The sequence below is a fragment of the Drosophila teissieri genome, chromosome 2R, assembly GCF_016746235.2.
Source record: "Drosophila teissieri strain GT53w chromosome 2R, Prin_Dtei_1.1, whole genome shotgun sequence".
NCBI classification, from domain to species: domain Eukaryota; kingdom Metazoa; phylum Arthropoda; class Insecta; order Diptera; family Drosophilidae; genus Drosophila; species Drosophila teissieri.
Window position 1 is genome coordinate 11,675,996 of NC_053030.1, and position 20,072 is coordinate 11,696,067.

At 42.7% G+C, this 20,072-nt stretch overlaps 4 protein-coding genes and 1 long non-coding RNA gene across 9 annotated transcripts; 2 read left to right on the plus strand and 3 right to left on the minus strand.

The window, feature by feature from the left end:
* The first annotated feature begins 204 nt into the window (after positions 1 to 204).
* LOC122613628 (protein argonaute-2) lies at positions 205 to 12,364 on the plus strand. 4 transcript variants are annotated; one of them, XM_043787901.1, is made up of 8 exons: positions 205 to 358; positions 976 to 1,155; positions 3,450 to 3,612; positions 6,561 to 6,635; positions 7,430 to 8,215; positions 8,275 to 8,497; positions 8,560 to 10,170; positions 10,236 to 12,364. In XM_043787901.1, the coding sequence occupies exons 3-8, from the start codon at positions 3,492 to 3,494 to the stop codon at positions 10,372 to 10,374; spliced, it is 2,955 nt and encodes a 984-aa protein (XP_043643836.1). In that variant the 5' UTR covers positions 205 to 358; positions 976 to 1,155; positions 3,450 to 3,491; the 3' UTR covers positions 10,375 to 12,364. The 4 variants fall into 4 exon arrangements, with proteins under 4 accessions (XP_043643836.1, XP_043643838.1, XP_043643840.1 ...); XM_043787903.1 differs by lacking the exon at positions 6,561 to 6,635; XM_043787904.1 differs by lacking the exons at positions 205 to 358; positions 976 to 1,155; positions 3,450 to 3,612 and adding an exon at positions 4,243 to 5,254.
* On the minus strand, positions 2,647 to 2,891 carry LOC122613651. Its single transcript, XM_043787935.1, has one exon. It carries the CDS (start codon positions 2,889 to 2,891, stop codon positions 2,709 to 2,711), a length of 183 nt encoding a protein of 60 aa, XP_043643870.1. The 3' UTR covers positions 2,647 to 2,708.
* Positions 2,900 to 4,080, minus strand: LOC122613649. The gene is made up of 3 exons (XM_043787933.1): positions 3,843 to 4,080; positions 3,261 to 3,388; positions 2,900 to 3,093 (listed from the first exon to the last, which is right to left on the minus strand). The coding sequence occupies exons 1-3, from the start codon at positions 3,986 to 3,988 to the stop codon at positions 2,900 to 2,902; spliced, it is 468 nt and encodes a 155-aa protein (XP_043643868.1). The 5' UTR covers positions 3,989 to 4,080.
* Positions 10,549 to 14,766, minus strand: LOC122613652. The gene is made up of 2 exons (XR_006325702.1): positions 12,397 to 14,766; positions 10,549 to 12,304 (listed from the first exon to the last, which is right to left on the minus strand). It is a non-coding gene; the product is annotated as an uncharacterized LOC122613652 (long non-coding RNA).
* On the plus strand, positions 14,765 to 16,021 carry LOC122613648 (protein DJ-1alpha). Of its 2 annotated transcripts, none has more exons than XM_043787931.1 (3): positions 14,765 to 15,335; positions 15,407 to 15,729; positions 15,783 to 16,021. In XM_043787931.1, the coding sequence occupies exons 1-3, from the start codon at positions 15,165 to 15,167 to the stop codon at positions 15,940 to 15,942; spliced, it is 654 nt and encodes a 217-aa protein (XP_043643866.1). In that variant the 5' UTR covers positions 14,765 to 15,164; the 3' UTR covers positions 15,943 to 16,021. The 2 variants fall into 2 exon arrangements, with proteins under 2 accessions (XP_043643866.1, XP_043643867.1); XM_043787932.1 differs by having other exon boundaries at positions 15,791 to 15,918.
* The last annotated feature ends 4,051 nt before the right edge of the window (positions 16,022 to 20,072 follow it).

Consider the following 20,072-nt stretch of genomic DNA (forward strand, 5'->3'; position numbering starts at 1 on the left):
TGAAGTAAATAATCGGGAGATATATGGAAGTAACGGGAATAATAATCCCAACAAGGTCATTTTGTTGGTGTCCCCCTAACAAAAGCTCGCTACCCCGCTCTCGCATCGCAACACACTAGTCGTCCCTTTCTGGCGCAAATTGCGCGCTCTCAGCGAGCCATCTCACACAGATATATACACACACAGGCACACGCAACAATATTTATTTTATTCAATTCCAAAACGGCCAGCCAATAAGTTGTGTTTGTGCAAAACTCGCGCGTTCGCAATTTTCTGAAGCTGACTCTCAATTCTCATACAAAACGATCTCAAGCGATCTCCACCAGGCGTATCAAACCCGGATATATCCAGATCTGCAGTAATTGCCATATTTTTCGCCAATTTTTGCGTTGCGGGCTGGATGTTTTTGTATCTGTTGTTGTTGGTGCTTTCATTTTGCAGCAATCTCTGTGTGTGTGTTGGTGCTTTTGGCGGACGTGAGATTGTGTGTGTGTCTAGTGGCAGCCTGTATGTTTTTTTGCATGACTGCTTCGCGGAGCTGTTGGGAAAGCTTTTCCCTCCAAAGTAGTTGTAGTTGTCATAAAAAAGTTAAAAGCCGCGGCAAAAACAAAAATCAAAGCAAACACAGAAAACGTGAAGAGAGAGGGACAGTGTGAAGAAGAGAGAGAGAGTCGAGTCACACACGCACACTGACAACCTTTGACTCACTCGCACACACACACACACACGCGCGGTTAAACAGGCCTGGAAGCTTGCAAAAAATAAAACTAAATAATATAGGATCTGCTTAAAAGTGTGTGTTGTCAAATAACAAAGTAAACAAAAAGCTCCCCGGACTCGCAATTTTATGCATATCTCCGGCGCAACGATCTGGCAACACCAACAACAACAGCAGCAGCAGCCACACAAGAAACTGCGTTTTAACCAATTCCGTTTCCATTTCCTGCACTTATCTTTCTCGTTTCTTCCAATTAGTGCTGGAAAAGTAACGTCAGTAACGGTTTAAATCCAGTCGAGACGCAAACCCCACTCTACTCCTTAATGAGTTCCCCTCCATTAAACGGAATTCGCAACAAAAAACGCTTGATTTGCCGCTGATAAAGCTGATAAAAGCGCACACACACACACCAAAGTCAGCTGCAATTTTGCGATAAGGTAAGTACAGCATTATGAATCTTTGATTTTGCCGGCAAATCGAGGCTTCCAGAACAGCTGCAAGTAAAATGGAGGTGCTCCAAAATCAAAAAAAAAAAACATGACAAAACAGGAGAAAAAAAACCAAAACACTAATGGCGCCTGAGCATATGCTTTGGGAAATTTTCAAGAGCGCCAAGCGAGATAGGGGTGCGAGCGGGACAACCGTACAGACAGTGTTTATGTTTTGGTAGAAAGGTCACATCCTTAGCTTCCAATAGAACTTTCGTTCGTTACTATCTCCGCCACCCACGTCCCGCGCAAATTACGTCAGGAATCGACGAAGAAGTTCGTTGCGACAGGTTTACATGCCCTAGTACTTGAATATCTTTTCTAGTAAAATCCTATATAGTAAAATCCAATAACGATGAAAACATTAAAGAATTTACAATCAAATGAATTACTTACTTATAACAAACCCACGTTATTTAGAACATATTGGAAATGTTTTTGCTAAAAATATGCGCCATATTAAAAATTTACCATAGGTTTCAACAACTTAAACTGCCATCTTAATAATGTGCATGATAATTTTTTGGCCAGGAACGTTTCACAATTTTTTGCAGATTTCAGGATACGCAAACCCCAATTTGCAACCCAATGATCAGATCGAAGTTATAATACCTCGTTTAGAACTAGAACTTTAAAATTTTAAAGTGGGTGGTGAAAGTTTTTACGGCGCGACTCCTTCAATGTGGCAAACCAATAGGCAGGGAGAAAGCTTGCAGCCTGACATTGAACTTGGGCACTCTGAACAGAATTCTATTAATCACAGGGTGCCGCAGCTTTTTGGGGACAACTTTCACCAACCATTTTGCAGCTGCCACTCTTCAACAGATTGTTGCCAGTTGCAGCCATCGATTTCGTCGCACATATGAACATACATACAGACATTTTCATACATTCGTAGCGCGCCATTTCAAAACTTTAGCTCAAAGCTTGCACTCTACACTGCACTTTCTTCCTGTGCCCCCATTAGAATAAGACTCAAATTCATCTCAACAGCTGTCTTGGCGGCAGAGGAGCTTTCTCCATTGCCTGTTGCACTTTTATTTTTATTACACGGATGTAGATCATTCAACAAATTACAACAGTAACCAATTAATGCAACATGGCAGATTTTATTAGTCAAAGTCGCACTATTATTCACGGAAGAAGTCTATACTGGTCCACCCCAGTCACGTCCACTTTGCATGGCCCATTTGGTCGACTTCCTCCGGTCCAATTACCAGTGGCTCCTCCCGCCCCATTGTGATTATAAGCTTTGAACGCTGACATCAGCAAGCGCAGCAAACAGCCGTCGCAGCCGCAGAAGGAGCAGATGATTTTCCGGTTTGCCAGGGACCGAAAACTGGTTTCGAATGGGGAAAAAACGAAACCAACGACAGGCTGACCGAATCGAGCGCTGCCCTTTCGCACAGTCGGGCCAAAAAGACAATACAGTGCGGAGTGTTACATGTTAGAGCTTATATATTTTGAAAAGTACGTGTGCGGAATTAGACAAGACATTTGGCTCAGAAATCGACAGGTTTGATGGTGATGAACCGGGAGAGAATGAAGGCCACCAGAATGGTGGCGCACACGAAACAGAAGGCGAACATGTAGAAGCTCTCCTCGGTGAAGATGTCGGAGAAGGCGGGTATATCCTGGTAGATCTTCTCGATCACCGCCAGAGTTCCTTTGTGCTTCCTCACCATCCTGATGGTTACTTCTTCTTCGTTGCCTTCTTTCCCTTGCCGGCGCCTCCTGCAAGCTTCTGTTTCTCCGCCTTGGTCAGGACCTTGTTGGTGATCTCCTCCCGCGGTGCCAAGCTGGACACGTGCTTGTTGCACAGCTGCAGCAGCTCTAGTGTATTCAGGTTATCGCTGTTGAAGCGGATCTCCTTGACTTTGGCTTGTTCTGTGGAGGATGTAATATCAATTAGTGTTTGCTCTTTGGTTGATGCAGTTTTTAAAGGGTTTACTGCATTGCACACGCCTTAAGGAAATCAAATTGGGTTCCTTTTAGGGTAAATGGGTCCAGTGGCCCAGTTTTAATGCAAGAAGTAGACCGCATAGAATTCTCACCTTGCGCTGAATCAATCAGGGCAAACTTGATGTTGGCCGGCTGGCGATCGCAGACGATTTCCGGCTTGACCACGCACTTGGGATTCGTCCCTGCTACCTTGGGTGTGGAGAGCAGGAAGAGGAATTCTCTGTAATTCGAATAGAAACACATATTATTGATTTTTCATTGCGATTTCCTTGATTTTCCAGGAGCAGCGACGCCGCCTCAAACTGACGCCGACACCGACTAAAATGTCCACGGAGCGTGAGCTGGCTCCCGGTGGGCCAGCTCAGCTCCATCCGCACACGCTGCCGCTGACTTTTCCGGATCTCCAGATGACCTCCGCCGTGGGCATCATTGGGAAAGTCTACGGTGAGTGTGGCACCCAATCATTTCGCCCAATCACCTTATTAGCCCTCAAAGGATCGGATTTTATGGTGTGAATACTTCGCTGCACCCTTTTGGTTTTCCTGAGTTCCTCTTGCTATGATTTTCTTTTTACCTTTCGGTTTCGTGAAAATTCTATCAAATGGAGTGGGAAATGGGGGTGTACTGCGCATGTCCCGCTATCGGTATCGGTGGAAAGCGCTTTTCCGACTCACCGTGTGGACTTGACGTTTTCCGCGAATGGATCGAACTGCACGGTTATCCGCTTGACGCCCTTCAAATTCACGCTCTTCAGCTGCTTGCCAATGGCGGATACAATGCCACCGGAGCGCCGCAATGCGCCACTGAAAGGCACAGACATTATTTATGTTTTTCTTAGCGCCAATGAAAACTCTGCGGTTTTTCCGCACAAAAATTACGACGTAACAAGCACGCTACGTAACAGCTGAGCGGCGATAACGATAGCAAAGCCAAGCACGAAGACCGCCGATAGTTTACCAACACTGGCATTATCGCGTTCAAGCAACCCTGCCTCGCTATGCCCAGTCCGCCGATCGTATAGTCATCTCGCTTACTCGCACGGCCGCGGGCGAGAGTGCTTTGCCCTCATTTAAGTGTGGTTAGAAGTGTACAGCATGCGTCACGCTCACACGTCGCGAGTACAATTTTTGTGTGGACGTCCAGTGTGTGGCTGCTGTGGGAAAAGCTGAAGAAAATTGCATTTTTTGCATAATGCGCGGCGTGAAAAGCTAACAAAAGTTGTGCTAAATCAAAATTCGATAGTCTGGCCACGGTTTGTGCATAAGAGCGGGCGGCGCGAACGTGTTTGGTGCACAAAAACCACGTCTCGAAAAAGTCAAGAATTCTACGTGCACACATTTTTTGGGCTGCCATATATAAAAAAAAGAAAAACGCATACAAACGCATTTTCTTGCTGTATATGCGGAGGAGCACACACACACACACGCAGAGGCAGACACGCATACAATTGCACTCACGAGATATGCGAGCATAAAGAAGAATTTTTTCTTAGTTGTATTACAAGAGCATTAGATACATATATAAGTATATAAATATACATATATACACGCCTAGGTGTGTACATAAAAGATACATACATATAAAATTAAACGAAAGCTGTGCCTACATTTGTGTTCTTTTCCAATACTAAAATAACAACAACAAACAATAATAATAATAATAATAATCATAATATAATTAAAATAATGCAAGTCGAGCGAGAGACAGCGATAAGATAACACACCCACTTGTCTGCTGCTAATTCCAATTTATATAAAATAAGCCTACGCCACGCCCACGCGCAACTACAACAACAACAAAAACAAAACAAATGCAAAATCAACCAAACGAATAAAACTTTAAACTACTTTAAAGTGTGATAAGCAAAAGGCTGAAATCAAAAACAAAAAACAAAATAATTAGTAGAAAACCAAAAGCAAAGGCAACAACAAAAACAACCACAACTACAACAACAAAGAAAACCAACAATCAATTACATTTTACACCAAAACACGAAAAGCAAACACGAGCCAACATTTTTTACATTAATTATTTTTCTTAAACCAAAACCTAACTTAGTGCAAAAACATGTATCCAGTTGGACAACGTAAGTGGCAAGCAAATGATGATTGAGACTAAAAGAACAGACAATTTCCAGACAGAACAAGAAGAGGAATTCAGAAATAGGCGACTGCTGCCACAAGTTTTCCCACACCATACCATACCACCCAGCCCCTCGCTCCCCTCGTCCCACCCACTAATCAAGTTTTCGATGTTCCACTTGCATCTACATACCTATATGTGGTATATGTATGTGCTCGTACATACACACGTGCATTTGCCACACAGACAGACACGTGCGTCAAAGTGCAGAGTGCAGAGTTGAGAATGCGCAAAAATTGGGTCAACAACCTTCGTCGCGTCGCAATAGTTTCCAGCTTTTCCGGGGGTTGCTCCCTGGCGTCTTTTTTTTGGGGGCCATATAGTATCGCATCGTATATGGATCTGGGTTTTTGAAGAGCAGTCACTCCCAATTGCGTCGCAATTTGCCACCAATTGTGCGTATTTCATTTAAATATTTGTGCTTCAAAAGGGTTGAAATCGTAGAAGGCGGCGAATGAAAGATTTAGCTGCGGAAGGCATAGGTTTATTGGGATTCCTTTGTTTGCAAACTGAATACTTAATGGGATCTTAGCACCAGAGACACCCAAAATGGGTTTCAATTTACAATATCATATGTCAGAATTTATGTACATTCATGAAGTTGCGTTGTCGCATTAAACAAAAATATTAAGCCAACTTAGTACTAGAATCTATGGGAGAGAGATCTATAGATACAAAATAAAAATAGTTATACTTTGGATCAAAGATTATGATTTAGCTATCAGTTGAGTGTGCATAAAATTGACATGGGTGGGCGAAGCTTTAGGTAGAACATCAAAACTTGCCCTAACTTACCTATGAAATAACAGCAAACTATTAACAATATGGTGGCTAACCCAGGACTTGGATTTGCAAATCAAATACCCACCCGACCCACTAAGCAACTGGCCAAGGGGCAGACAACTTGTGGCAGCAGGACAACACTCTCTATAGACACTATACTATACAATTATAACCCGAAACACACACAATATATCTATTGATATTGATTGATAACGATGATGAAAGAAAACTGTAACTAAAATATTAATATTAACGCACTTTAATTTCGTTTTCTTTTCGTTCGTTATCGCCAACTGTTTTCGGTTCTACGACATCGTTCCACCATCGACATTATCATTTCAATTCCCCATCATCGACAACAAACCATCGATTGGCCACTGCCCCAATTGCCATTTTGATTTGAACCTCTTCATTTCCATGTTCATTTGATTACCTTGCGTTGATTTGATTACCTTTTCTTTTTATAGAGTCACAGTGGACCCCCTCGCCCACTCGGCCTCAGAGTCCCTCTCAGGCGCAGACTAGCTTCGACACGCTCACATGTAAATTACTCTCCAAGAACCAAAAGCGATTACTAAAATTACTAAGATCCTTATGCAATTTGATTGATTCGAAACGCTATACGCTATACCCAACTGTTTGTGTTTACGTTCTTTAGTTTGGTGTTCCTCCCAACACAATGCTCTTCCCCCACTAACCCATCCCTCAAACTAATCCGTAATCCTTTTTGCCGTAATGTTACTAACAAAAACTAACAAAAAACAAAAATCAAAAAACCAAACCTTAAAACTAACTTTTTGAACTTTTATTTCGTCTAAATGTTTGTTTCTTTGTACCATGCAAAGTGCACTTGAAGTATTTATCTACACCTCAACTAAAACACCTACAAACACCTGTTTGAATTTCAATTTGAATTTTTGAATTTGAATATGTAATAGTTTCTGTCTTACGCTCGTTGCATGATCATTTTTTGCTTGTAGCAATTAAGGGCTAAACTCTTCTCATATGCTGGTTGGTTTATCTCAAAGGAGTAGAGGAATTGATCAATATATTTTCTCTTAGTTTTTGTAACTTTAAATTCTCCTCAAAATGTACAAAGGATACAACTTTAAGATTATAAATAAATAAAATAAACTCTTCAAGAGAGTCACGTTATTAATGAGTACAATTATCAATTCTAAGATCAACAAATTCCTGAGATTCATTCAAGCATGTGAGAAAGTACCCCAAACGTACTGTTAGATATTGCCAACTATTTGCGTTTTTTTTTTTTAACCTTTAATAATTTGGAAATTGCATTTTTGGAGAAGAGACTAACTGGCAATTGACTTTGCAGCACCACCAGCGCCCGGCTCGTCGGTCAATCCCACCGCCGTCACCAGTCCAAGTGCCCAGAATGTGGCCGCTGGTGGAGCAACTGTGGCCGGTGCAGCAGCAACTGCCGCCCAGGTGGCCTCCGCCTTGGGAGCCACCACCGGCAGCGTGACGCCAGCAATTGCCACCGCCACGCCAGCCACGCAGCCGGATATGCCCGTCTTCACGTGTCCACGCCGTCCGAATCTGGGACGAGAGGGTCGCCCGATTGTGCTGCGTGCCAATCACTTCCAGGTGACGATGCCGCGTGGCTACGTGCATCACTATGACATCAATATACAGCCGGACAAGTGCCCGCGGAAGGTGAACCGTGAGATTATCGAGACCATGGTGCATGCCTACAGCAAGATCTTCGGAGTGCTCAAGCCGGTGTTCGATGGTCGCAACAATCTGTACACCCGCGATCCCCTGCCCATTGGCAACGAGCGTCTGGAGCTGGAGGTGACTCTGCCCGGCGAGGGCAAGGATCGAATCTTTCGCGTGACGATCAAGTGGCAGGCTCAGGTCTCGCTCTTCAATTTGGAGGAAGCACTCGAAGGGCGCACCCGGCAGATACCTTATGATGCCATTTTGGCGCTCGATGTGGTCATGCGTCATCTGCCCAGCATGACGTACACGCCAGTGGGACGCAGCTTCTTCAGTTCCCCGGAGGGCTACTACCATCCCCTGGGTGGTGGACGCGAGGTTTGGTTCGGTTTCCATCAGAGCGTTAGGCCCTCGCAGTGGAAGATGATGCTCAATATCGATGGTGAGTTCGCGGTGCTCAATAATGCCTGGATTCCAAACTAATGGTTGCTTATTCCTCAGTCTCGGCCACCGCTTTCTACAAGGCTCAACCAGTCATTGACTTCATGTGCGAGGTGCTGGACATTCGCGACATCAACGAGCAGCGCAAACCGCTCACCGATTCGCAGCGCGTCAAGTTCACCAAGGAGATCAAGGGTCTCAAGATCGAGATTACCCACTGCGGCCAGATGCGTCGCAAGTATCGTGTGTGCAACGTCACCCGCCGTCCCGCTCAGATGCAATCGTAAGAAATGTGCATTTCCAAACCTTTTCGCTGTTGCTAACCTTGCTTCGTCACCCTTATAGATTCCCACTGCAGCTGGAGAACGGACAGACCGTTGAGTGCACCGTGGCCAAGTACTTCCTGGACAAGTACCGCATGAAGCTGCGCTACCCGCACTTGCCCTGCCTGCAGGTGGGTCAGGAGCACAAGCACACTTACCTGCCCCTGGAGGTGTGCAACATTGTGGCCGGACAGCGGTGCATCAAGAAGCTGACCGATATGCAGACGTCGACCATGATCAAGGCCACGGCTCGCTCTGCTCCGGATCGTGAGCGTGAAATCAACAATTTGGTTAAGCGCGCGGACTTCAACAACGATTCGTATGTGCAGGAGTTTGGCCTGACCATCTCCAATTCCATGATGGAGGTACGTGGTCGCGTTTTGCCGCCTCCAAAGCTTCAGTATGGGGGACGTGTGTCCACCGGACTCACCGGCCAGCAGCTGTTCCCGCCACAGAACAAGGTGAGCTTGGCCTCGCCCAACCAGGGTGTATGGGATATGCGCGGCAAGCAGTTCTTCACTGGCGTAGAGATCCGCATCTGGGCCATCGCCTGTTTTGCACCACAGCGCACGGTGCGTGAGGATGCGTTGCGCAATTTCACGCAGCAGCTGCAGAAGATCTCAAACGATGCCGGCATGCCGATCATTGGGCAGCCGTGCTTCTGCAAGTACGCCACCGGGCCGGATCAAGTGGAACCCATGTTCCGTTACCTGAAGATCACCTTCCCAGGCCTGCAGCTCGTCGTGGTGGTGCTGCCCGGCAAGACTCCGGTGTACGCCGAGGTGAAGCGTGTGGGTGACACCGTTCTGGGCATGGCCACCCAGTGTGTGCAGGCGAAGAACGTGAACAAGACGTCGCCACAGACGCTCTCCAATCTGTGTCTGAAGATCAACGTCAAGTTGGGCGGCATCAATTCAATTCTGGTACCCTCCATCAGGCCAAAGGTCTTCAATGAGCCGGTCATCTTTTTGGGTGCCGATGTAACACACCCACCAGCTGGCGACAACAAGAAACCATCGATTGCCGCCGTCGTCGGCTCCATGGATGCCCATCCATCGCGTTATGCCGCCACCGTTCGGGTGCAGCAGCACCGGCAGGAGATCATCCAGGAGCTGAGCAGCATGGTGCGCGAGCTGTTGATCATGTTCTACAAGTCGACGGGCGGCTACAAGCCCCACCGCATCATACTCTATCGTGACGGCGTCTCCGAGGGACAATTCCCACATGTTCTGCAACACGAGTTGACCGCCATTCGGGAGGCCTGCATTAAGCTGGAGCCAGAGTACCGGCCGGGCATCACGTTCATCGTGGTGCAGAAGCGCCATCACACACGACTCTTCTGCGCCGAGAAGAAGGAGCAGAGCGGCAAGTCGGGCAATATTCCCGCTGGTACCACCGTCGATGTGGGCATCACACATCCCACCGAATTCGATTTCTATCTGTGCAGCCATCAGGGCATCCAGGGCACCAGTCGCCCCTCGCACTACCACGTCCTGTGGGACGACAATCACTTTGACTCGGACGAGCTGCAGTGCCTCACGTATCAGCTGTGCCATACGTACGTGCGCTGCACCCGATCCGTCAGTATACCGGCGCCAGCCTACTACGCCCATCTGGTGGCCTTCCGTGCCAGGTAAGCCATTGAATTTTTTTCTCTTTTTGTTTGATTATGCCCTAAACTGTGTAATTCCTTTGCAGATATCATCTGGTGGAGAAGGAGCACGATTCGGGCGAGGGATCGCACCAGAGCGGCTGCTCTGAGGATCGCACGCCAGGAGCCATGGCCCGGGCCATCACTGTGCACGCGGATACCAAGAAGGTCATGTACTTTGCCTAAAAAGTATCACCCCCCTTAAACCAACACCAAAAAGCTAAAGAATACAAAATCAGTTTCGAATTTCGATTCGAATAAGCAACTCCCCACTTCCTTCCCTCAGAACAGAAAGCGGATGAAAGCCAAGCATAGAAGTTTAGAGTTAAGTTACGTTTTACGTTGAGCGAGCGCGATGGGAGGAAAAACCAACCAGAATACGAAGATCTTGCATGCATTAGTTATATACATATATAGTAAGCAGAGGAATGAAAATCCCACAAAGACACACAAACACCATCCACACTCTCACTCATCCACACACAAAGCAGATAGCCACACAGTGAGAAATGATAGGACATGATAGCCAATCGAATGTCAGGCACAAGTTTGCGAAATCGAAATCGTAGAAAAATACACAAAAACCGAAAGCGAAATGTGAGAATTCTCAAAAACAAGCGTAGCAAACAAATTGAATGCAAATAGGAAATCAACTAAAGGGAACAAAAACTACGACAGCAACACCAACCAACACCAGAAAACTAAACAAAACAAAATCAAGCAAAACAAAAATTAAGAAAGTGAAAACAAGTGAAAAGCGTCATCCACACGAGAGAGAGACAAGTTTTGTAATAGAAATTACGATTAAATTGTACAATATATTTTTACACGATACGAAATGAAGACATGATGAATGATAATGAATGAATGCATACAACCAAAGGTTTTTAGTATACAAAATGAATACGTTGCTGATCGACTCACACAGCAAACACCACAAGAACACCAACCACTCTGATTCTCTGTACTGTGAACGAAGACCACCACCAAATTACAAACAAAAACCACAAGCGACATTAAAGCGACAAAAAGCGAAGCATTGAAAGAGTGTAGACACAACTTAGTAGCATGACTATGTACTAATGAAAATACTTCAATAACTAGGGCGCTGACAAAACTGAGCAAGAACATTTAATAGTTTGTAAGTTGGGCTCTACCAAAACGAAAAAAAAAAACAAAAAAAAAAGTATGAATGCAGAAGAGGCCCGATGAGTTAAGCGGGCGATGCGAGAACTGCAATTTCAACAAGGGACAAACTTTTGGTCAAAACAATAGCTATACTTATAGAGCAGAGCCTAGTATATACATACATACATACATACCTAAGCCTAGAACTAACATTTAAAGTTTTTACGAAACGAAAACCAAGCGGATGGAACTGTAACAATGTAGAATACTTAAATTCAAACGTGCAAATAACACGGTAGCAGCAGATTCGTTACGTTGGCAGTGCTGATATTTTATGTTAGTCCCTAGTTTACCTAGTTTACCCTCTTGTATGCACCACACGCAGTCAGACTACGAACTTCTCCCCTCCTCGAGTCCAAGGCATATCACTCAATGTCCTCTTATTTATGTACCTCCTACACACTAAGGCTAACGATATTTAGTTGTACCATATATATATTATTTTTTTAAACGAATGCCTAACGAAATTTTTGTTGATTTCCACATGTTGATCCTTCGAATTGGTAAATATCGCGAACCAGGCTTCTTTCGCAGCTGCTTTTCGTTGTAATTTCGTATTAATTAACTTTAGATCAAAGTGGTGTACGGGTAATATAACACTAACAAGGTAACTCTTCTCCACCGTCCGCCGGAGGGAGGTGGTGGCAACGACATTTCAATATTTTACAAACTAGTTTTAGTTTCGCCAAAATCAACAAGCAACAGCAAACAAACAAACAAACAAACAATATCAATATCAATATGAAACGTATGCTTAGTAATTGTACTATATTGAGGACACAGTTCAAGTTAACATTATGATGAGTTGTTATTTATGCGGTGCGGGCGACGACGATCTCCTCCGACTCTCCCGGGCCAAACCTAATTTATAATTGTGTACATCCTTCACAGAACCTTTAATTTAGACTTAGTTTCCCAAGTTCGCAAGCTGTTTTGCCAATCGTACATTATGTGAGCATTATAAAATACATATAATAATATAAATCGATATGCTTATATTTAATCATTTATTGCACTTACAAATTAGTTGGTAATCCTCAAAAATACATGTAATAGGGCGAAAGAACCGAACGGAGGGCGGTACCAGTCCCGCAAAATGTTGAATCGAACTTTCAGAAATCTCCTTAGATTTGAAATCACTTGCAAACTAGTGAATGATTTCAAATCTCTTGACGTTTCACTGGTAGCACATTTTGATATTGTCTTTTTAATTCGGCATTCTCAATTCCTGTTTTATGAAATGTTTAATGTTAATATACCCTGCTGAAATTTTAATTTTAAAACCATAGTTTATTTTATAAAGTCTTTAGCTGGAAAAATTGTTTCAAATTCTACTAGTCCTTCTAACGAGGCTCGACATAGCTGATATTATTAGCTTATTAATTGATTAATATTAATTAGTTTTGCGTTTGGATGCGATTAACATTTTGTGGGGCTGTGCAATCAATGTGTGGGCTAATTTGTTGACTTGTTCATTTTCCATTTATTTAACGTTGTTCTAGTAACGTTTCTACACAAGGGATTAAAATTTTAAACTTATTTCTTAATGTTTACTTAAAGCAACCCCAATGCAAAAAAAAAAAACAAAAACCAACAAAAAAACGAATCAAACAATTTTAGTTTTAAGCAAAAAAACGAAAACGAAACAATGCAAAGGAGTTCGCGATTCGGGGTTTGAGATCGTTTTGAGATCGATTTGAGATCGCCGAGAAAGAACCAACATTTACATTATATATTCACTTAGTTTAAGCTGAAGCTGAAATGTGTGCCGACAATGAATGCATCTCGTAGTTGTAAAATGAGCGAAATATTCAACAATAATTTACTTTACCACACAATACATGAGAAAGTCCAAAGCTTTAACTACTCGCAGCGGAAAGCAGAAATCAGAAAGCATAAAGAATGAAGCGGAATATCGGTGGGGAAAACCCTACAACAATCCACTAATCACTAATGAAAATGAAAATGCCAATAACAAGCTGCTATCTCCTCCCATCCAAGAAAAGCTAGGCTGTAACCGTTGTCCCTATATACACGCGTATACTTATATATAGCAAAGCTGGATAACTTCCCCCTCCATCCAACTCAACTCAACTCACACACGCTACAATTTCAATGGTTTCTTCAGTGTCGTGCAGCAAAACAACAAACAAAAACAAACAAAATCGAAACAAACAAACAAACAAAAAAGTTGGAGGAGAAGATTGGAGATCGTGGAGGAGCGCCTTAGATATCATTTCCAAACTATGTTCTGCTCAGAGGCAAGGCCCCAATAAAAGACAAGAAGCCGGGATATCCACATGGGAACTTACATTTTTATCTGTCAAAATTCAATTGAGCTTTAAACTAAAGATAGATCGAGGAAAACGAAGAAGAAAAGAAGAAAAAAATGAAGTAAAAAACTTGAACAAAAAAATAAGGAGAGAAGATAAGTAAGAAATAGAAAGGGATCGCATTGTTTCTACATATTACTTATAAATGTGCCGTTTATAGATGTCTACAATTATATACAAGAAATATAGATATATACCTAGATATATAATCAGATCGAAATCGAAGCTAGAACAGCAATTTGCACAACTCTTCCTAAAGGAAATAAAAAAAAGTAAATACAAATACAAATCTAAATCTAACGTAACGACTTAATTATATGCCACAATTACCGAGATTTCAAGAAGTGACGGACTAACTCCAAGCAATTTAAACGTTATATTTGAATAACTTATGAACTTATGATACCATCATATATATTATGTGTGTACTCTATACTCTTCCAACTACACCCAGAGTCCCACTCGAACCTCGAACCCCCGGACCACATGCGCGATCCCCATAGCCATTAGCCATTAACCATTATCCGTTAGCCGATACCGACACCGACTAAACCACACCCTTCACTCTCGACGTAGTGTTCCAAATGCGCACCAGATCAGATCGGATAACCCTTAGCTGAAATTCGACTAGCAAAATCAATACGATAGTGACACTTATTCGTGCGTTAGGATTAGGGAGAGATCATGATGCATCTATCTGGTACATACCTTACTTTAAAAATCAACCAAAATGCCGGGTAATTAATCAATAAAATACATATTATTAGTTCTAATCTAAGAGGAGTAAACAAAAACAAAAACAAAAAAGAAAAGAAAAGAAAACAACTAAAATACATCAAGATTATGATTAAAAGAAAATTAAGCAACGTGAGCAACGTAATATGGGAAATCTGTAACTTTGGTGATCTTTTTAAATGTTATTAGTAAAAGAATGCAAAACAAAATCAAGTTTAATGACGAATACAAATCAAACCAGTTTTAAATGTGACTTAAATAACGACGTAAACGACATTTTTCCACAACATTATATGTATGTGTAACAAGACAAAAAACAAAACAAAACAAAACCAAACAAAAATCCAAGTTTGTGAAATATGCAATTTAACGCAAGTTGATGATCTTTTCAATACAATTCTGTCAGCTGTCTAACAATTAGTTGTAAGCGCTTCAATACCAGATACCATCAAACAAAAATCAACAAACTCAATTAAGTTAATGAAACACAATTATATTTAACAAATCGTATATATGTTTTATACAAATTTCAATTATTTTGATCGATTTCGATTTGATTTCAAAAAACCATACGAAAAGTACCCATCCCTTGTAAAACAAAAACGATTTTAGTTTGCGTTTAAAGTAAGAAAACAGCATATACAATTCATTTTTGTTCAATAAAATTATATTTAACTAAATATTCGCCCTGCCTTTTGAGTTTTGTTCTGTTCTGCTGGGATGCTTTCAGCTCTGAGGAAATCATTCCCGAGTGTCATCACCCACACCAATCGCGTGGTCAGGTGCAAGTCGAAGCAGGACAAGTGCGCCAGGAACGCCTTGATCATCCTGGCCCCGGGAGCCGAGGAGATGGAGTTCACCATATCCGCCGATGTGCTGCGCAGAGCAAAGGTACATTACCCACTGATTCGGAGCTCACCTTGTTCCACCACCTGGTATTGTATCTCCTTTCCTTTTATAAGATCGACGTAACCGTGGCTGGTTTGCACGGTTGTGAGCCGGTCAAGTGCTCCCGGTCTGTGGTCATCGTGCCGGACACTTCGCTGGAGCTGGCCGTGACCAGGGGCGACTACGATGTGCTGGTTCTGCCTGGCGGTTTGGCCGGGAACAAGGCGCTGATGAACTCGTCCGCGGTTGGCGAAGTGCTGCGTTGCCAGGACTCCAAGGGCGGCCTGATTGCCGCCATCTGTGCCGCGCCCACTGCGCTGGCCAAGCACGGAATCGGCAGGGGAAAGTCCATTACCTCGCATCCGGATATGCAGCCGCAGCTGATGGAACTGTATTGGTACGTTCCCAAGTAGTTTCCCTTACTTATTTAACTATTACTTACTTACTTAGTTATATAGATGACAAGACTGTGGTGCAGGATGGTAACCTCATTACCAGTCGTGGTCCTGGCACAACTTTTGACTTCGCCTTGAAGATTACCGAGCAACTGGTTGGAGTGGAAGTGGCCAAGGAGGTGGCCAAGGCAATGCTCTGGCCATACAAACCATGAGTGGAGCTGGAGAATAAGCTGATCATATGTATATTGCATAGAAATAAATATATGGCGCATAACAATATAGTTTGGAAAATATTAATATCTTTGCCTTGTTAATAAAAATGATTCCGAGAAAATCTTAGGATATTTAGTTTCAAAACTAGAATTTCCCTATGTGCAAGTCCCTAAACTAGTTTATGGTAAACTAAAATGTCAATAGGTGCAACTAAATTCGATGAGTTTTTGGTTTCACAATAGAAACTGCCCTTTAAAAGTTAAAATTTATGTTATCAAGCTACATTTTTATCCTTATCCATTATTCTTATTGGCCTGTTAAGAGTTGTACCTATTTTCCCACAGTTACAGTATCCAAGTTTCACACCCAAATTATACATCAGAGTTTCCCATTTCTACCGCTGTCGCTTTATGCACATTTCAGGTATGACTGTAATAGCGCCTAGTGTGACCATGCGAGGACTTGCGAATAACACCAACACACCGCGCGATTGCAAATGTATGGAAATAAAAGTAAAAGAAATCGTATCAACGGCTAGTTCGGCGAAACTCGGGAAATCGGAAGGTTCAACTTTTGGGGCGGTCCGTGAATTTTTGCATTTTTGTGTGTTTTGGCGGAAAACGAAACCGTTATTGAGATATTGGTGAATCGCAAACTGTAGTTACAACTATCTAGAGTGGATGGAGTCGGGATGCAAGATATATTCTTTTCAAAATCTACGAGATAGGATCGTTGTTTGTGCCGCCGAGAGCACGTGAATCGTTTGTTGTTGTTGCTCCGCGCCCGTTGCACTTGCAGCCGAAAGCGTGTGTATGTGTGCGTCCGTTGCATTGTGTGAGTGTAGACGGGTCATTAAATCTGCCGCTTCTTTTGCTGCTGCTACTGCTGCTGTTGTTCTTTTTGTTTTTGGGTAAATTGCACAAGTGTAACGGTTTTCAAGAAGTGCAACAACCAAAGCGACAGCAGCAGCAAGAACAACAACTACAACAGCAACGCAGCCATGTAAAGTGTGTGTAACCAGAAACGCGAAAAAAGTGCAGTTCATTCAAACTGCAAACGAAATTGCCATAAATTATTGTTATAAGCTTTTGCGTTGCGTGATGAAAGAAAAACAGTGCAATGGCAAATGAAAAGCGCTGCGAGCGAAATGAGAAAAATAGTGGAAAATATTGTGTATATAACAGTGAATAGTGAAAATTAGCATAGAGCAGGAGCGAAAAGCTAAAACCAAAAAAATAAATTAAAGCAGAAAACCAGGAAAATAGTGGAAGCAGCCACAACAAAAAGAGCTCAAGAAGAAGAAGAAGAGGATGAAAAACGTTTGCTGCACTTACACACCAAACACACACACATAAAATACCCACCCTCTCTCTCTGCGTCCTTTTCCCTGCTGCCACTCGCCATCTCTCTTCAACAACCGCCGCCGCAAACGCAATCGCTCTCTGACATGCGCCCTCTCTCGCTCTCACCCAGTGCACTTTCCGTGCCCTTTTGCGGTGCTCCTTTTCATGAGTCACGAACAACCGAGGCGAGAATAAACCGTGTAAAATACGAAGAAATTGTGCAAAAAGCGGTGACAGTGCAAACGACAAACAGCCGAAAATTCAGCAAACTCAAGCAAAGTGCAATGTGCTAAATGCTTAAATGCCAAAAGCATAAATAAAAGCCATCATTTCTTCCTTTTTGGGTGTTCCTTATGTCTTCTCTTCCTCATTCGACGATTGTGTGAGTGGAATTTTTAAACCGACAGCCGCTGCCTTTTGCTGCGGGGGCGGGTAAACAAATTTAATAATTTGTTTATAAAACTGTGTCAGAGCAAGAGTCATGTGTGTGATCCGCAACCCGCTCCCTCTGACGCAGGTGCGTTTATCTACAGTCGTGCCTGCCTAACCCAAACTGACCAGCCTTTGTTAGATAGCGATTTATACAACTATGGATTACTTGAAACCTTTTTTAAAAAAATTTTACTTTTTTATTTTGTTAGGGAGGAAGACAATGCTCTTAAACTTGCTTACTGATAGTCCAACTTTAAAAAACCCTCAATAAATAAACTCATTCACAACTGGACTATAAGAAAGCGTCAGTGGATCAGGGTTATTGGGCCAGCCTTTGCAAAAAGTGCGAAATTCCCCATAGGAAAGTTCCACTGTACGATTACTTAGTTGCTGGCCGGCTAATCAAAGCAAAGTCAGCACTATAATTTCGCACTCTCTGCCTTCCGCTCTTTCTCGCCTATCTGGTCCACTCCATCTGCTCTCTATATATCTTTTTGTGCTATCTGCTAAAGCATTCGCCCTTGTGTTTTTATCAAACGCTTGTTCTAATTAGCAAATGCTTTACTTTTTTGTCATTGTCTCATAAGCGTATTTACATACATACATAAATACATATGTAAGTATGAATGTACAGTTGCTGGAGAAAAATCGATAGTGAGGAGGGGCGGTCAATGTTTTTTTTTTCTTTTTGAGTGGTGGTGACACATCTATCACGAGTACCGTTCCTTTTTGTCCGTCCGCTTTGTCATTCATTCAAAATCGCCAGGCTACGCGCATTACACGTCGCGTGCACACGTGTGCGTGAGCGCCTGACACTGACACTGACCACAGGTAAAAGGAGAGAGCGAGAATGAGGAAGAGCGAAGCTTTGCACCCACCTCCCACTTATTCGCTCTCTCCTCTTCCTTTCTTTCGCCGGTGCTTGCTGCTCTGTTTACAATTTCATTTGTTTTGGTGAGCAACCCCAAAAAAAAGAAACAACATTTGGCGGCAGGCCTAATTTTCATTTCCCAAAGAGTTTTCCTGTTTGTAAGAAAACACAATTGGAATACATGGTACATAGGGGGAGTTTTTTTTTATTAAGCACCCTGTATTGCGATCCTTCTTTTCGATTTGTTCATCCCCAATACTGAAAGTTGTACATTATATTAAATATGAGTGCATATACATGCATGTGTTCTTCATTAGTAATTTGTATTAATCAATTATGTTTTCCTACCCATTGGCTTAATATTTTTGCAAAAGATAGATAACTTGGTTAGATTGCCAAAAAATTAGGCGGCACTTTCCTCTTGACCTTTCTCAATATGAAATGGCTACACATCGATTAATGACAAATACCAATTGAAGGTAAAACCATTTTTTATTTAGTTTACTTTTATGAAACCATTTCGTATAAAAACCTTTTCATAAAATATGTACATACGTACATAAGATAATAGGAATCATAATACCCTTGAGATGGCTTTAAGGTTTTGAAACGAATAGGGTTTGAACTAATTTGCATATTCTGTATTCATTTAGATGCTATTCCTAATGAATTTCCCGAATGCGCTTTTAATGAGTCCCAAAAGGATGAGTTGCGACACACCCTGTGACTTTACTACTTCACAGTAGGCATAGAGTATAATCAAACACCATCTTGGCTGGAATCGGAATCCGCCAAAGGGGTTGTTGCCTTTATAACGCTCGTTATTGCTGTTGTCTTAGTTGTTGTTCAAGTAGTTTTTAGTTGTTAGTTGTCTAGTGGTGATTGTCGGCTTGGAAAATGCACTCAAGCGTTGGGCCCCGAACAACTAGACTCCCCTTTCCCCGCAGGTTTTTCCTTCTGCCAGCCGGCTGCGTTCGTTTTTTATTACTTACTGGGCCGTCTGACAAGTTTCAGGTTTTTGTAGTGTTTCCCTCGATTGGCGGCGACATGCACTTGGCATCGTCAGTTGGAAAACTCCATCGAGGTCGCGATTGCACTACAAAGTGGCCATCGGCCGTGGAAATCTAGATGTCTCCGCTGGGTGGAAATTCAGTCACTAACGGAGGAGGTGTGTCCGCTACCATTGCAGTTGAGTCTTATTTCCCTTGGATCGGGGTAATTGAAGGTGATGTTGGTAGTGGCACATAAAATTATTAAAGAAAGGATCACATACTTTATTTCGTGCACTTTGGTTTCAAACTGAGAAGGTTGTAACAGTTTTACACACTTAGCGTTTATTATAAAGCATTAAGATGGCTCATCCTTAATATTTCAAAAGTGCACCATTCAGAGCATCCAATAAAGATGTTCTAGCACTCCCTCTATGAAAGGTTAAAGTCCCGATTGTGTGTCAAATTGGTTTGGATGCGCTCCATTAGCTAAT

Excerpts from the sequence above, each read along its gene's own strand:
- LOC122613651 (XM_043787935.1), bottom strand. The coding sequence starts at position 2,891 with ATGGTGAGGAAGCACAAAGGAACTCTGGCGGTGATCGAGAAGATCTAC.
- LOC122613628 (XM_043787901.1), top strand. The coding sequence starts at position 3,492 with ATGTCCACGGAGCGTGAGCTGGCTCCCGGTGGGCCAGCTCAGCTCCAT. Across the intron at positions 6,636-7,429 it reads TAGCTTCGACACGCTCACAT|CACCACCAGCGCCCGGCTCG; the intron begins GTAAATTACTCT and ends TTGACTTTGCAG. Across the intron at positions 10,171-10,235 it reads CTGGTGGCCTTCCGTGCCAG|ATATCATCTGGTGGAGAAGG; the intron begins GTAAGCCATTGA and ends ATTCCTTTGCAG.
- LOC122613649 (XM_043787933.1), bottom strand. The coding sequence starts at position 3,988 with ATGTCTGTGCCTTTCAGTGGCGCATTGCGGCGCTCCGGTGGCATTGTA. Across the intron at positions 3,389-3,842 it reads GAAAACGTCAAGTCCACACG|AGAATTCCTCTTCCTGCTCT; the intron begins GTGAGTCGGAAA and ends TTCGAATTACAG. Across the intron at positions 3,094-3,260 it reads CCTGATTGATTCAGCGCAAG|AACAAGCCAAAGTCAAGGAG; the intron begins GTGAGAATTCTA and ends CATCCTCCACAG.
- LOC122613648 (XM_043787931.1), top strand. The coding sequence starts at position 15,165 with ATGCTTTCAGCTCTGAGGAAATCATTCCCGAGTGTCATCACCCACACC. Across the intron at positions 15,336-15,406 it reads ATGTGCTGCGCAGAGCAAAG|ATCGACGTAACCGTGGCTGG; the intron begins GTACATTACCCA and ends TCCTTTTATAAG. Across the intron at positions 15,730-15,782 it reads CAGCTGATGGAACTGTATTG|TTATATAGATGACAAGACTG; the intron begins GTACGTTCCCAA and ends TTACTTACTTAG.